Source organism: Juglans microcarpa x Juglans regia, chromosome 6D (genome assembly GCF_004785595.1).
Source record: "Juglans microcarpa x Juglans regia isolate MS1-56 chromosome 6D, Jm3101_v1.0, whole genome shotgun sequence".
In the NCBI taxonomy this organism is placed as follows: domain Eukaryota; kingdom Viridiplantae; phylum Streptophyta; class Magnoliopsida; order Fagales; family Juglandaceae; genus Juglans; species Juglans microcarpa x Juglans regia.
In genome coordinates this window covers 8952721-8968180 of record NC_054604.1, presented here as the reverse complement: position 1 = coordinate 8968180, position 15460 = coordinate 8952721, and the positions used below count along the sequence as shown (strand labels likewise).

Here is a 15460-nt window from a genome sequence, read left to right as displayed (position 1 = left end):
AGGACTCGTTGGGGTCAGAAGTGCACCGTTGTCGTGGTGGCTGGTGGCCAAAAATGGCCACCATATGGGTCACTTCGTTCAAGCCATCCCATGGAGGTCGGGGTGGCAATTAGAGCTGCTCCACCACGGTTTTGGTCACCTCGAGGGTGGCAAGTACGTGGCCAAGCACATATTTCCATTTAGTAGTGATAAGAGATGGTTTTTTTCTCTAAATAAATATTATTTCTTAGAAAAATCACAGAGAAACTTAATTTTAAATTTTCCATTTTGAAAAAACAAAGCACATTATCATAAAATCATAAGTTCATGGTTGATTTAATTTTGAAATTAAACTCTGAAGTTGTATAATGTAACCAATCCAAAAAGTTTCTCGCTAATAAACTAAACAATTACAAGGAAACTCATTTTTTAATGAAAAAATAATTCGGTCCTCTCGGTTTAGCAAAAATACCAACCCTTCACGTATAATTTTCCACGAGGCCATGTAAAATTTTATGAACAAAAATAAAAAAATAAATTATTTTTTAAAGTTATTTGGTGATTTTATTTATTTTTAAATGCTGCTGCTATTCAGTTCCATGAATTTGAATTATCACTAATACATTCTTAATCATTAAAAAAAATAAAAATAAAAAATATATAACTTTATTAATAATCATTTTCTTAACTATTAAATAAAAATAAAAAATAAAATATCCTCTCAAATTCACGGAGCATATCATTTTCCATTCTAAAACCCTCGTTTTCCATTGGTAATATAACTCGTACTCGTAGCCGTAGGTGTATTTGTGTGAAGATAACGGGACAACAGGCCTTATTCGTCAAGAGGAATCCAATCCGCGAGATTCAACAACATCGTCTTAGAAAGTTGGGTCTGTAAGATTTTTAAAAGTAAGCCTTTTATTTCGAATGTCAGAATCGTACTGAGCCATTTTGACATTCTTGTTTCTTTTTCTTTTTTTCTTCTTTTACACATCGTTCTCTTTTCTCTTACGGACGTCAGAACTTTCATCAACTTTATGGTGTTTAGGTATTCGGCTTAATGTCTGTAACATGATTGCTGTTCGTGTTTGGGTATAGTTTCGCGGTTTAGGATATTGGTTTCTGCAATTGATTACTACTAGAAAAAAGTTGGAATTTTAGTATGGTTCATTCTGAGCTTAGCGCATAGTTTCCTGTTTCAAGAATGATGGCATCCTTAGAATTTTGTGCTGAAAACTGAGACACAGGAAAACATTCCCTTGAATTGGGTTTTTGGTTCTGAGAAAGTGGTGGCTTTAAGTTTTCAGCACCTATTTTGAAGTGCAAGTTTTGGAGGTTTTTTATTGTAGATTCAGGGTTTTCAATTTTGGATTCATGGAAATTGTTGGCTTTGGGATCTTTATGCTGAGGATTGAAACGAAGAGGAACATTTCTGTTGTGGAATTAGGTTAGTGTATTTTCTGTGGAAGGGAGAGAGGAAATGGATTTGTGGGTGGTTGCAGTTGCTGCTAGTGCTGGATGTTTAGCTAAGTATTGGCGAAATCTGTTAAAGAATACTAATAGCTTACCCGAGTTGTCTCCTGGGGACTCTAATTGTGGGAAACCTGAATCCCCAGGTCATCCCTTCCACAGATTGGCACATAGAATGAAACTGGGAGATGGTGTTTCAACAGAGAAGAAATGGATTTCTGATGAGAGAGTTTCAGATATATACCAAGCAGATGGTGCTTCAGCTGCAGAAGTAGCTTCCACCAGTGGGTTTGATGTTGAGAAGTTGGGATATTTAGACGAATATAAAGATCATAACGTACTCTCTGTATTAGGCGTACTACCAAAAACCTCAACAAATGATGTTTTAGAGCATGACGCTGGAAATGGGCTTTGTGGTGATAATTGTGGTAATTCATTAGTGGGTCTTTCTGCTGGGATGGGTTCTTTTCATGGTTCTTCAAGGAATAGAAGCTCTCTTAGACCTAAATGCAATGAGCATTTTATTAAACCCCTAAGTTCCCTGGAAAGTTGTCTTATGGCTCAGCTATACAAGGAACATACTAAAATGGAAAATTATGTATTTAGTTCCCTTCCATCACCATCTGCACCAACTACAAGGCCACTACTTGGTACTGCTGGAAGCCAAATACTCGGCAGAGGAAATGATCGTTGTTTCAGTGCACCAGTTGGATTTGTGGAAGATAAGATGCTTGAAGAAGCCTGTTTGGTTAGGAATGAAAATGTGTCTGGCATTCCTCCACTACCGAAAATTGGGTCTTTAGAGTTCTTGAGTCAGATGAAAAGGACAAGAAATGATGGAAATGGAAGATTGAGCAGCTCCATCAAAATGGTCAGTGTAAAGAACACCCTTTCACAAGGTGGTATGGATCTCATTTCCTTGAAATTTTGTTCAAGTTTATCCACTAAATGTTTTTTCATTCAATGAGGAAAGCATTCTTCACTTCAATTGCTTCTTATTAATGCTAAGATTTTTCTCAGCTCTAAAAAAAAATGTTTAGTCTTTTTTTTTTTTTTGTTGGTAAAACTCAGGTCCCAAAGAATGGCACGTCTAATTGTTAAGTCTTGTTTTTTTCTCTATGGTTTTGGAAACGCCCCACCCCCCCCCCCCCCCCCCCCCCCAAAAAAAAAAAAAAAAGAAAGAAAAAATTAAACTCTTTTATGAAAAGGAAAATAGTGGAGCTGTTTATTTTTATTATATGAAAAGGGGAACAAATCTGCCACCATAAAATTATATTTACATGTACGCTTCATCAGTCGACAAGCCCAAGAAATTAGGAAAAGAATGCAAATGTAGAATTTGCATCCATCCCTGAAACAATAAATACTTCTGGTAGATTTTGAGTATCCACTTTAAGTAGAAATTTCTCTGTCACCAGGGAAAGGACTGTTAATGTTTAGTAGACCAATCCCATTTTTCCGTTTTCACTTTTGGGCAGACCACAAAATAATCCAAAAGAACATATTTGAAGACATAACAGAGAAATTCAGTCCAAGGTTTTCTAGACTCTTGGTTGTGTCTTAGAATCTTAGTTTATGTCCATAAGTTTGTATGAAGCTGGTTCAGTTTTATTTATTTCTTTTTAAGTTTTTACCAGTGGTAGTTTTTTAATTTGCAAAACCATGGTATGTGCATTAGCCATAGCCCATGAGTTTCGGGTCTTTTTTTTTTTTAATAAAATAATGGTGTTTGAAGTTTCCTAGTTCATTAGTTTCCTGATTTGCAGAAATTAGGTACTGTCCTTAGGATGGTTGTTAGATTATGTAATTGTGCTGAAAAGTTTCCCTTAGCTATTAGAGTCTGAAAATATCAGGTACACACTTTCTCTCTCTGACTTTCCCCAAGGGGAAGAACTTGCCACAAGTTCTTGGCAAGTTCTTTCCCTAGGGACCTATAAGCATCATTACTAAAGGTGGTTTAGAACTTGAAGCAACCTCCTCTGAAGATGAACTGGAAGCCCCCACCGTAAGGCGTAAACCAGACACCTTGACTTTGACCTTAATTCTCTGCATTGCCACAGGTTTCTTTGCCTCTGACACAGACAACATTGAGAGTCCACTGGGAAGAAGAAGCTCTAGCCCTTGTGATTATCTGTGAAGATCAGTAGATTAGGACTTCAGAATTCAGACCTTAGGATTTTTGGTCGTTTTCTCTAGATATTTGAGATTATTTATCAGCTTTTTATTTAATATTGAGGGCTTACAGATATGTGAAATCTTTAGAACTCAGCAAATCAATGGACTTGTGCCTTTTAAATTGTAAGCTCTCTTTCCCTCATTTACTTCTCTGCAATTTGTTTGCAATAAAGAGGTAATGCTTTTGTTTTGATGAATCCATATTTTCTTTTTGAAGATCAAGAGCTGTCAATGGATGAGCTTAGAAATTTCTTTTTCAATACTTTACTCCATTGGTCATTTGTAATTGATTTTCATGTCATGACTTTTCATAAATTCCTTGTATTACTAAACTAGGACGCTTAAGCGTTGCTCTTGTATATGTCACATATACTTGGGCTCTGGCCTATTCGTATAGTCAATAAATCTTGTTTACCGAAAAAAATTGAATCCATATATAGCTATGCTTGAAGCTGCTTCTAGGCTGTTTTTCTTTTCTCTTTTTTTTTGGGTAAGAAAGATTGGATGCTGTGAAGCGAAAATTATTTTAGCAATAAAGCTAGGGAATGGGATTATTTATTTTATAAACTCAAAAGTTCACTTATCAAAAGAAAAGAAAATCTCAGAGGCCTGGAAATGACGTAGGTTCTGTCCACAAAATCTCAGAGGCCTGGAAATGACATAGGTTCTGTCTCTTAGGCAGTAGAATTGTTCCATTGTGCTGACCTACCAATGGTGGTACAGCTTAGTTCCTAAATGGCAGCCTTTTCAAACTCTTTTAGCCTGTCAGTTTATTCAGAGATTGAGAGTTTTTCCTGCGGAGTGTTTTTAAGGTGTGATTGCGTTTGCATAGACATTTGTCCATTTGTTGTTCTTCTCTTTCTTTTCCTGTTTTAGCTGGATTTGTCTCCTAGAATCTTGGATTCAAACCTCCAAATCCCTTCAAGTCTTTTCCACATTTCATATTTAACTAAAACCCCAGCAATTCCTGAAACCATTTTGCGACAAGCCACAACCAAATAATTCTAATCAGTTAAAATCAAATATTCTATATCAGATGTGGTGACAACAATCTGTCCGGCATTGCTCTTCCATTTAAAATGCCTAGCTGTAGAATTTAGAAAACGTCCTGTTTATGCAAATATGGTCCTTGCTGTATCTGCAGCAAAGATTTGACATACCTTTCATTCATACTAGACAGTGAGTCTTCATCTGCCTTTGGCACACACTTGCTAGCTGATGGGAGCAAGCTAGTGGGAATGCTTTCTTTTATTGACATGCATCCTTTACTGACAATGGTCCCAATAAAATATCTGATGGAACTCTCTAAGCTAGAAAATAATTGTATTGGCCTTCCAGTGAATTAGGTTACCTGTTATCACACTTATTGATTATCTTCAATATTTATTTAATTTCATATTGTCTTAGTATTTTTATAATGCCATTATAATTAATGTCTTGGCATTAACGCTTTTACATTCATCAGGGTCACAAGATGGAATAAATCTTTTCTGTCTTGGGATTTATTTTGGTATGTTATATTCTTTCAAAACAAATAAAAGAGAAGTTGACAGCCTGAAAGAGAAATTGAAGCAGACTCAGAACTTCGTCCAAGATCTACAAGATGAGCTAGATATGAAAGATTCAATGATAGTGAAGGAGCTAGCTAATGAAGGCTATAAATCACAGGATACTTGTGACAACTCCTATGACAGGACACTAACTGCAGCTTCCCCTGAACTGTCTATAGATATTTCAACTAAATATGATGGTAAAAAATTATATGATCAGAGTGTAGAGGAGAGCTCAGAACCTATGAGTAAAATTGAAGCAGAGCTTGAAGCAGAACTTGAGAGGTTGGAGCTAAACATGAATGCATCTAGTTTGGACAGAAGATTCTCTGATCTTGTTGAGGTAAGCCTTCTTATCTTTGAATTCTTTGTAACTGGTTGATAACTTGGGTTCACGACTCTGGTGTGCAACATATGCATTGGACTGGATGTTTAGCTGTATCATTGCCTTTTTTCTGTATATTTGTTTTTATTCTATTTTGAAAAAAGGTATTTCGAAAAAAAGAAAACCCTTTTCGATAAGCAATCATGGGAATGGACGTGATCTTTCAGTGAAGACATATATGCCAAGAAACTTTTGCTATGAAGTTACTTAAACCTGCATTCTGTCCATTTAGTCAAAGTTTAGAAGCAAATTCATTATTATGCTGATACAATAAGCTACTTTCATCTTTTGAATCTAATACGCCTTATTCAACTTTCTCTCTTTTGATTCATAGACTCATAGATATGATATTTCTAGCTTTTTTAAAAAAATTATTTTCTAGATTTCTAAAGTATTCAAAATTTCCAGAATGCTTAATGTTGGGGCATGACTTGTCGAGTGTAATCAGATGATCTCTGATTTTGAAATTCAAGTAATAACAAGTTTCCTTTCTGTAAGTGTTATTGACCTAAATTATAGGCATAATAAATCACTTTAACTTGGCACTACAAAATCTGTTCAAGATTCATCTTCCATTATATAGTAGTTTAATAAATAAATAAATAAAACTGAAGTACAAGATATGGTGAGGTTCGTCTCGTTAAGTCCTTGTTCAATGGGTTCAACCCTAGAGCTATCTCTATAAAGAGAAGCAAAGGACACCCTTAATGTTCTAGCATCCACTCTATAGCTTAGTTTCATTTTGATTTCATTTGCCACCATATGCAGTCCAAAATGCAGTCAATCGATGTGGTAACATAAAATTAGCCACTTGTAGCTAGATTAGTGTTTTGACTTGATGAATGTCAAGTTTTATTATAACCATGTCCCCATTGCTGGTTCCGGCCTTTGCACGATATATTTGCCTTACAGAAGCAACCATGTTTTGCATATGGGAACGTGCTTAACATTAATCTTGAAGAATGGAAACACAAATCCAGAAACTATTCATCATCAACGCCATGGATATTGCTCTTTACTTGCATAGATTGCACGATTTCATGTTATATTTTGTCTACAAGTGTTGACAGAGCTTAATATATATGCAGCTTGATCCGGAATTTGTAGCAGATTTTGCTCAAGGTGAGTTGAGAACAGATATGATCCATGGCCAAGCTGTTGCACAACCTAAGTCAAATCAAGATGTGGGGGACACCTCCACCCCTCACTCTGGAAACTATGCTATTTCACCACGAGAATTGAGCCTGCGTCTGCATGAGGTTATTCAATCTAGACTCGAAGAACATGTACAGGAGCTTGAGGCAGCCCTTCAAAATAGCCAGGGACAGTTAAACCGCATGGAATCAGTGCGGACAAGTCCTTGGAATGGATTCTCAAGATATGAACGAGGATATTCCTCTAGCCCAGAAAGTTCAATTGCTCAAGAATGCAATCCTGTGGCCCGGCCTTTGATTGTGAACCTTTCAGGGGAAACTCCAGATGCATACAATGAGGCTTGCATAGAAAAAATCAAGACAGGTGATTCAGCATATCAGGATTTACCATCAAGGGTCAGTGAAAATAAGCATCAAGAGGGCTTCAAAATGTCGGATCGACGTGCATACACCCCTCAAAATGGTGGCATAGACGGTTCCATGCCACATCTTGCAATCGAAAATGAGATATCATCTATGGAGTTCTTTTCTTGCGAGGAGAGATCATTTGGAGGTCACACGACTGAGGTTCAAGAATTGAATGACGTCGGTGCAAGTGAAGATGAAAAAAGTGATTGGGATGATGAGTTTGAGAAGCAATTGATCAAGCAGATTGTGGAGAAAAGCAAGAAAGGTTCTCCTGTTATTCTAAACGCACAAAGAGTTCTGTTCTTAATGGACGAAAAATGAGCATTGAAATGAAATGAAATCAAGTTTTGCTGTGTTTAAAGAATATAGGAATCTTTACATTGGCTGGATTCCGCTTTATTCTTTAAGATTTATTCCCATATTCCTTTTTATTTCCGCTTGACTAACTGTAATTCCCATATTACTCTCATTTTATCTCATCTCTAAATATTACTCATACACAATACAATCAAATTAATCATTACAACTTTCTCGAACTTTCAAACAAAAAATAAAAAACAATTTAACCTTTTTCAAATAATAATAATATTAAAATATATATTTTAATATTTAAATTTTATAATATTTTTTATTCAACTGTTTTCTCTTTTTTCAAAATCCCATAAAATTCTCTCATCTCACTCTTAATTTTATCTCATCTCACTCTCCAAGAGAAGTAGATGAGTGAAAATTGAAATAAGAACGCACTACTTTACTTCCGATATGAAGGATAACATTAGGCTATATTTAGGTTTGATACAATACCTACAAAAAAAAAAAAAAAGACAAATAAAGGTCACACAATAGACCACACTATTTTAATATTAAATCACCCTTTACCTATCACAAACTCAAAGGGTAACATGGTTTGCCTAAAGGTTTCAAAGAAAGAAAACTGCAGACAAACGAGTGTCTACAGCAAGAGTATCAAATTGCAGTTGCAGGCTTATTAATTCGCTTGACTACGTATGTCTTGAAAATGGATCTCCTTTAATGAACATGTTTGCCTCCATATGCAAGGCAGAAAGCATCCTTTCAGACAAATGCACATACAGAAACAAAAGCAGACACGCACCCAACAGAATTGAGAAAGAAAGAGGGTCCTAGGGGCAATTGCAATGAATGCTTAGGCTGGCAACTATTTGCTGGAAAGTTTCTTTTGTTTATCATTTGGGAAAACACAGTTGAGAATGCATCAAAGTCAAGATCTCAGAACCAAATCCAACAAGAATAAAATAAATTGTTCACTGTGGAGAATAGGGGAGGACTAAAATACTAATGCAAAAAACAGTTTACTCATAATACTGGGTGGAGAGCAAGTTAAAAGTCCTGCTATCAGAGGCTTTTTTCAGGCTCTTTTGGCGAAATCACCAGTCTCATCGCCATCATCCCTTTGGTTTTCTTCCAATGGATCATCCTGGTTAAAATCTCCAGCTACATCACCCATGCTGCTACTCTCATTGCTACCAAATTGATTGACACCATCTGACCCCTGTCCAATACCTCCATCAAATCCACCACCACCAATGTTAGTGCTGTTACCAGCACCGACATAGTTATCACTACCACCATCACCACCAGCAACACCGTAATTTCCAGCAGTACTGCCATAGCCTCCACTGTTCACACCTTCGTAAGTGTTTCCACCTGCATAATTACCATCACCGCTATAGCCAACACCACTTCCACCAAAGCCACTACCAGCAGCACCACCTCCATAGCTGTCACTACCGTAGTTACCACCACCACCACCACCACCTTGATAATTCCCACCAGAACCATACCCACCTGAGCCATATCCACTACCACCAGCACCATATCCTCCACCACCACCATAAGCACTGTTACCATAGCCGCCGCCGCCACCACCATAGCCGCCGCCACCCCCACCATAGCCGCCGCCATAATTGCCACCTCCAAAGCTGGGGCGAGCCCTATCAGTAGCATAATTCACCCTTACACGACGACCATGAAGATCCTAGGAAGAAAGTTATTATCAAGAAGAGTTAAAAAAAGGGCCAACTAAAAATTCTCAACATATTAAAACGTGGAACTAATCCATAAAACATTCATAATTAGTGGGAATGAGACACAGTGGAGTTTGTGAACAGAATCATGATTCTTGTAATTTTTTTTTTTTAAGACAGGGAAACCATCCCACGAGCAGAGCCCTTAGGACTCACCCATGGAACTTAAACCTCTGGGGAGACTAGCACAGCAACCCAAGGCCATAGCCTCCCACTTGAATTGCAGTTTGATCCCAGGGGGAATCTAGTGACATGTGGCTCATGATTATTGTATTTACTATTCATTTCTATCCCACACGTCGCCAAAAATAATGGGTAAATACCAAAATTAACATCAGACTAGAGGTTAAAAGAATTATAAGTTAGCAAAGTTTCACTACAGTAACCATTTAGAGATTAGTTGCACTGCCTGGAGTCTCTCAATAGGAAGGAATTCTAACATTTGCCAGACAAGGCCTTTTATTTCCACAGGGATTTTCAAGCTTCAAAGATCTCCACGTCAAAAAAAATCAAATATAAAACTTGAAAGTCCTGTGACATCACCAATAATCTTCCGGGTTTTTCAATTCAAATATCTTAAACGCAAGTGAAGGTAGCAGTTGGAAAAATCTGGCATGCAACGAAAGTTACATTGTAGCACTACAAGTGAATAGGGCAAGTTAAGATATAGCCACTAGATGATATCATCGGAGGCAACAATGGCTGTCACGGAATAATTTCAGAGATGTAGAGTGAAAAGGTCATGCCCACACCAAAGAACCCAACTTCATCTGCTACAGGTCATAGACAAAAACACCCATAAATAAAGAGCACCAAAGCACTAACATTACCTGTCCATCCAATGCCTGGATAGCACTGGAAGCCTCTTCACTAGAAGTGTATGTAACAAAGCCAAATCCTCTGGATCTACCAGTCTCACGATCCATAATGATTCTTGCTACAAAAGCCACCAGATTAATCAGCCTGTATTGCTAGTATTCAAGCTTGTCTACCAATAATACAGTGGATATAATTCAAAATACAATGGGGGAATTCAGAAGGGGAAACAGCAATCCTCTACCAATTGCTCAAATTCATCCAAGCCAAGTGTACATGAGAAAAAAAGAAGAAAAACACTCACCGAAGATAATAAGACACAAAAAACCCCCCTTCAAAAAGATATTTCAATTTCCATAGTCATTCTTTTTGGATTTCAAAAAATGCAATTACATTATGCACAATATTTTTTTTATCAGTGTACAATATTTTATTTATCACTAGTGCAAAAGGAGACGGGAGGAACTTGAACAATAAATTTGAAATCCTATTTCCAGAGATCAAGGCCAGAATGCCATAAAACTTAACTTAAAATGTGATAAATGTAAGTACGGACCTTCAACAACTTCACCATATTTTGCAAAAGCTTCCTTAAGACTTTGCTCATCTGTGGCATATGAAAGACCTGAAATTGACAGTTATGAGAAATCTTAACACAAAGAAACGACTTCACAATTACAACTACAAATGAAGTATTGTTGCACCTCCAATAAAAAGTTTAGAAGTTGACATGGACGACAAACATCGTATAGCTTGATAGACTGACGGTTTCAAAGCACAAAATTCAGAGCTGATCTGCTTGCTCGCTCTCTGTCTAAGCATATTCCCAATTTTACTTAGGAAAGCCATTGTAAAAACCTACAAAAATAAGATGCAGGAAATTGATGCCTCAATATGGCAGAAATCATAAAATGCTACTCTTGATCCATAATTTATTACATAAAGAAAGATGGTCTTAAGTTCACTTCAACTTGTCCGGAGAATATTTAGAAAAAAAAAAAAAAAACACCAAATACAAATAAATTCTGGTTTAAAAAATAGATCAGCATCTACATTTAGTGATGATAAAACGATTTTACAAATAAGCATAAAAATGAAAAATGAAGGCGTGTTCCCACAAGCCAAAACAGCCATACTCTGGAATGAGTCAATAGAAAATATAAATAGGCTTCGTTATTCGTAGCCATCAGAAATGAGCTCTGCAGCTATGTATCCAAAAACCTTGAAAATGAAAAGTCAATTGAAAAAAAAAACCAAAGATATAAAACGTCAACAGCAAGAGTCCAAAGCTTTCTCATCTCCGCACGCATACCAAGTTTAGAAAAACAGCCATGTTGAATTTGATGAAATAGGGCTAATTAAACAAAACAACTACTATCTCGGACGACTTCACCTTACACTTTGGATCCTCAGAAGAGTAATGAGGGACACATTGATCTCCACAAAGTAATTCGTTTCCTAACATTTTCCTTTCACCACAGAACCAAACAAGCAAAACCGACGCTTTTGGTTGTGGAAAACAAGTTACCCAAAATCGTATCAACAAAAAACAAACAGAAGTCCACATATTTGTTCCAAATAAAACCATTAGGCCAAAACAACAAAGATTCAAAAGAGTGTCTTCCCCACATCCCCACGAGCCAAACAGAGCTTGATCCAACTTACAAACACATCCCGAAATGTGTGTGTGTGTATCCAAACACATGCATGGATATACGACTCGCACGAGGAGATTTATCAACAGAGATAAAGCGAAATTTTAAGGTGAACATAATCGATTGATTCGAGTAAACCAAATAGAACCATGGAAAAGGGAACGAGACAACAGTAGAGGGAATCAGCAGCTATAGAAATAGGGAAAGAAAGCACAAACAAATGGAAACAAAGAAAACGGAAGAAGCGGTAGCATAATCGATGGAAGGCAGAGTACTTGGTAGCGTACCTTCTCTACTTCGCAGTGAGACTATAAAACCCTAAGGTAGATTCGGGGAGGGTTTTATGAGAAATAAGTTTGGGGGAGAGATATATCATATAACGAGGAAGGGAGAGACCTGGACTGTCGGATTTAATATGGGAGGGTGATAGCCGTTGGATGAGGGACGTGACGGTGAGTGGGAGATACTTGAAGTGCGAGGGTGGAAGCCGTTGTTGTGCGCTACGTCTCATACGTGTGAGGTATAGATTGGATTGTGCTTTTGTGTTTCTGACAGTTCAGGCACCCAAATAGTTGTTTTTTTTTTAAAATTTATTGTTTAGTTCGGAGAATTCCACTATAGGTTATGTTTGTATTTAAAATTTACTTCAACTTATCTTATCTTATATTTACAATTTTTTTAAATTCTCACACAAAATATAATAAACAATTCAACTTTTTCAAATTCTAAAATAACTTTAATAAATTTTCACATAAAATATAATAAATAATTTAACTTTTATTTTATTATTCACAAATCATCTCAACTTATCTATGAATCCAAACCACTCCATCTTACACTTACAATTAATTCTTTTATAGTTATTTTACAGTTTATTTTAAATTAATACATTGTGACACTTTATTAAAAATAATTTTACATAATTAGGATTGTGTAAAATTTTGACTGCTCTGACCGCGACTTTGAGAGAGTCAAAAAATTCAAAATTCGGAATTAGAGTCGGAATTGCTTCGAAAATTTTGGTCGGACTCCGATATTTATACTTAATATATTGAATATTATTATATAATAATATGTAGTTGAGTGGCCTAACAGTACATGCATGCATTTTGCAAACAAGCTGATCCGCGTTCGCCCCCCGTCCCCACCCCCTCGAGTACGAGATAGTATTTTGCAAACTTTTTTTTAAGAAACTCTTAAAACGATACCGTTTACACCTCCTATATATTCATCTCTTCCTTTCAACTGAAACCCTACTTCGTTTTCTCTCTTCCTCTGTTTTCTCATTTGTCCTTAGCCGACATTAGTCTCTCTTTCTTTAAGTCTCTCATGCTTATCTTCGTCGATGATCTCAATTTCTCTCTAAAAAATTTTGTCTAGGCATCCTGATTTGTGGGAGTTTTTTTCTCTCTTATGCCTTTCTTTCTTTGAGTCTCTTCGCTAATGCGGCCATGTGGCAAGGGTGCAAATACGAGAATTTTTTTATGTTGTTTAGATGCTAGGAAAGTAAGAAAATTGAAAAAAAAAAAAAAAAACCTAACTCCTTTAACCTCTAACTCTGATTCTAGCAACTCCAATTGGAGTCGGAGTCTGTCTCTCATGGTTGTCTTCGTCAAGCTTTACTAGTTGTCTAGGCATCCTAATTTTTGGATGTTGTCTTCGTCAATGATCTCAATTCCTCTCTCAAAAATTTTGTCTAGGCATCCTAATATCTTTGAGTTGTTTTCTCTTTCATGCTTATCTTTCTTTAAGTCTCTCCGCACTTTTTCCAATGTGTCCATGCGGCAAGGGTGCGGATATAAAAATTGTTGGATATTATTTGGAATCTTTGGATGTTGTTTGGAGGCTGAGAAAGTGGTAAGAAAATTAGAAAAAAAAACCTAACTCCGAATGGCCCTCTGACCTCCTACTCCAATTCTGGCAACTTCGATCAGAGTCGAAGTCGGAGTCAGAGTTGGACCTCCTACTCCGATTTCGGCAATTCTAGCAACTTCGATCGAAGTTGGAGCCTAGCCCTAAATATAATTATCCTTCATTTTAAGTAGAGTGATAAAATAGTTGTAACGTAGAGTTTATCTTTCTTTTATACACTTTTGGACGCCCTTTTGGTTTGAATATAGTTTTTATGCTTTTTTTTTTTTAATAATCACACGGCACTACTGGGTAGTGCCACGTCAAGTGGGTCATCTTAGTGATAAGTTTCAGATGACCTAATAGTAGTACTCAAACTAATTGTAGGTTTATTATTTTCAAATAATAGGAACCGTTTATCCTATATTTTGTTTGATAATAAAATGAGTAGTTTAATGAAATCTAATATTAAGAAAATACATGGCGGTCGCATCACCATTCAAAGCCTAGAATATCATTTTGGGTATTTCCAATTACCATGTAGGTTTTGTTTGGTGCCACTTATATTTTGTGAAAAATAATAATAAGAAAAATATATTCTATAAAAATCTTATATTATGGCCACTGGAAGAGCTATGGAATCTTACAATTTTATTTATAAGAATCATTTTATCAATATATCAATAATTGACACATAGACCCATCAGTTTTTTCTGAGTTTTTCTTAAATATAGCTAACATTTACCTTTATGGAAATTACGGTTCATTTTCAATATCTTATTTGGCCAATCAACATAACCTAAATGAATTTTGACAAGATTCTCTTCCAGTCTAATGTGTAATTTGATTTGATTTGATTTTTTTTTTTAATAACGGTAAGTGCCATGCATCATAATTCAAGATTTAGTAAATAAGAAATAAATAACAAGGATAAATGCATAAATAAATAAGAAACTTCTAATTCTTTTAAAAAAGAATTAGAATTTAAAAATATAATAAAGACACATATTGCATTACTCTAAAAAGTGTTGTTGATGAGTTTAAACCCATTAGTTTATGTAATGTGTTATATAAATTCGCTATAAAGGTGTTGGCAAATAGATTAAAGAAGTCTTGCATACAATGAATTAGAGGGAGAAGAGGTTACATGGTTATAAAATTAAACATGTCAAAAGTATATGCATGATGGGTGGAATGGTGCTTTGTTGAAGCAGTGATGAGAAAGATGGGGTTTGATGACATGTGGATCAAATGGACAATAGAATGCAAATGGACAATGGAATGCATCAGATTGTAACTACTACATTTCTTTCTTTCTCTTTTTTTTTTTAATAAAAAAAAACTTGTATTAAATTAAATAGGAGAATACAAAAGGTGAGAATGAGGGGCCCCAATATAAACCCCGTTTTAGAAATTATAGTGGTCCAAATAGAATAAACAAAAATAAATAGGCAGTGGGATCAATAAATTGGACTCGGGCCCTTGTTCCTTGGCCAAGCCAAGAAGGGGACCACTATAATTGTGGTTTTGAAATCCAACTGGTGAATTTGTTAGACGTGGATATGATCCGCATCGGCGAAGGAAGCACTAGTACAATAATCTATTTTAGAGTTGTTGAAGAAGATCTTCATGTCCTTTTTCCCTATAAGAGAAAGTAGAAATATAACTAGGTATTTAGAACTGGATGGTCCAGATCAATGGTGGCTCATGGTTAAGTGTAAGGCTAGGAAAAACTTCCCCCGACTCCAATTCTAGCCAACATCCGCTCTGGTTCTGACTCTAACGGAGTCAAAAAAGTTAGAGTTTGAAGTCGGAGTTAAAGTTCCTCCAAATTGTTTTGTTGGAGTCGGAGTCGGATATGGGCTCCGACCCCCAAATTTCGACAAATTTGTTATTTTTTAAATCGGATGTAAAATAACGTCATTTTACATGTGATACTTTAAATTAA

General features: G+C 36.1%; 2 protein-coding genes across 3 annotated transcripts; one reads left to right on the top strand and one right to left on the bottom strand.

Moving 5' to 3' along the window:
• The first annotated feature begins 731 nt into the window (after positions 1–731).
• On the top strand, positions 732–7472 carry LOC121234755. Of its 2 annotated transcripts, none has more exons than XM_041130845.1 (3): positions 732–2351; positions 5093–5520; positions 6651–7472. In XM_041130845.1, exons 1-3 carry the CDS (start codon positions 1463–1465, stop codon positions 7443–7445), a joined length of 2112 nt encoding a protein of 703 aa, XP_040986779.1. In that variant the 5' UTR covers positions 732–1462; the 3' UTR covers positions 7446–7472. The 2 variants fall into 2 exon arrangements, with proteins under 2 accessions (XP_040986779.1, XP_040986778.1); XM_041130844.1 differs by having other exon boundaries at positions 732–2354.
• An 832-nt stretch (positions 7473–8304) lies between these two features.
• Positions 8305–12175, bottom strand: LOC121234743 (glycine-rich RNA-binding protein 10). Its single transcript, XM_041130821.1, has 5 exons — positions 11949–12175; positions 10711–10864; positions 10563–10631; positions 10021–10127; positions 8305–9141 (listed from the first exon to the last, which is right to left on the bottom strand). Exons 2-5 carry the CDS (start codon positions 10853–10855, stop codon positions 8512–8514), a joined length of 951 nt encoding a protein of 316 aa, XP_040986755.1. The 5' UTR covers positions 10856–10864; positions 11949–12175; the 3' UTR covers positions 8305–8511.
• Between the last annotated feature and the right edge of the window lie 3285 nt (positions 12176–15460).

Excerpts from the sequence above, each read along its gene's own strand:
- LOC121234743 (XM_041130821.1), bottom strand. The coding sequence starts at position 10,855 with ATGGCTTTCCTAAGTAAAATTGGGAATATGCTTAGACAGAGAGCGAGC. Across the intron at positions 10,632-10,710 it reads TTCTAAACTTTTTATTGGAG|GTCTTTCATATGCCACAGAT; the intron begins GTGCAACAATAC and ends TGTCAATTTCAG. Across the intron at positions 10,128-10,562 it reads ATATGGTGAAGTTGTTGAAG|CAAGAATCATTATGGATCGT; the intron begins GTCCGTACTTAC and ends TGGCTTTTGTAG.
- LOC121234755 (XM_041130844.1), top strand. The coding sequence starts at position 1,463 with ATGGATTTGTGGGTGGTTGCAGTTGCTGCTAGTGCTGGATGTTTAGCT. Across the intron at positions 2,355-5,092 it reads GAACACCCTTTCACAAGGTG|GGTCACAAGATGGAATAAAT; the intron begins GTATGGATCTCA and ends TACATTCATCAG. Across the intron at positions 5,521-6,650 it reads GATTCTCTGATCTTGTTGAG|CTTGATCCGGAATTTGTAGC; the intron begins GTAAGCCTTCTT and ends ATATATATGCAG.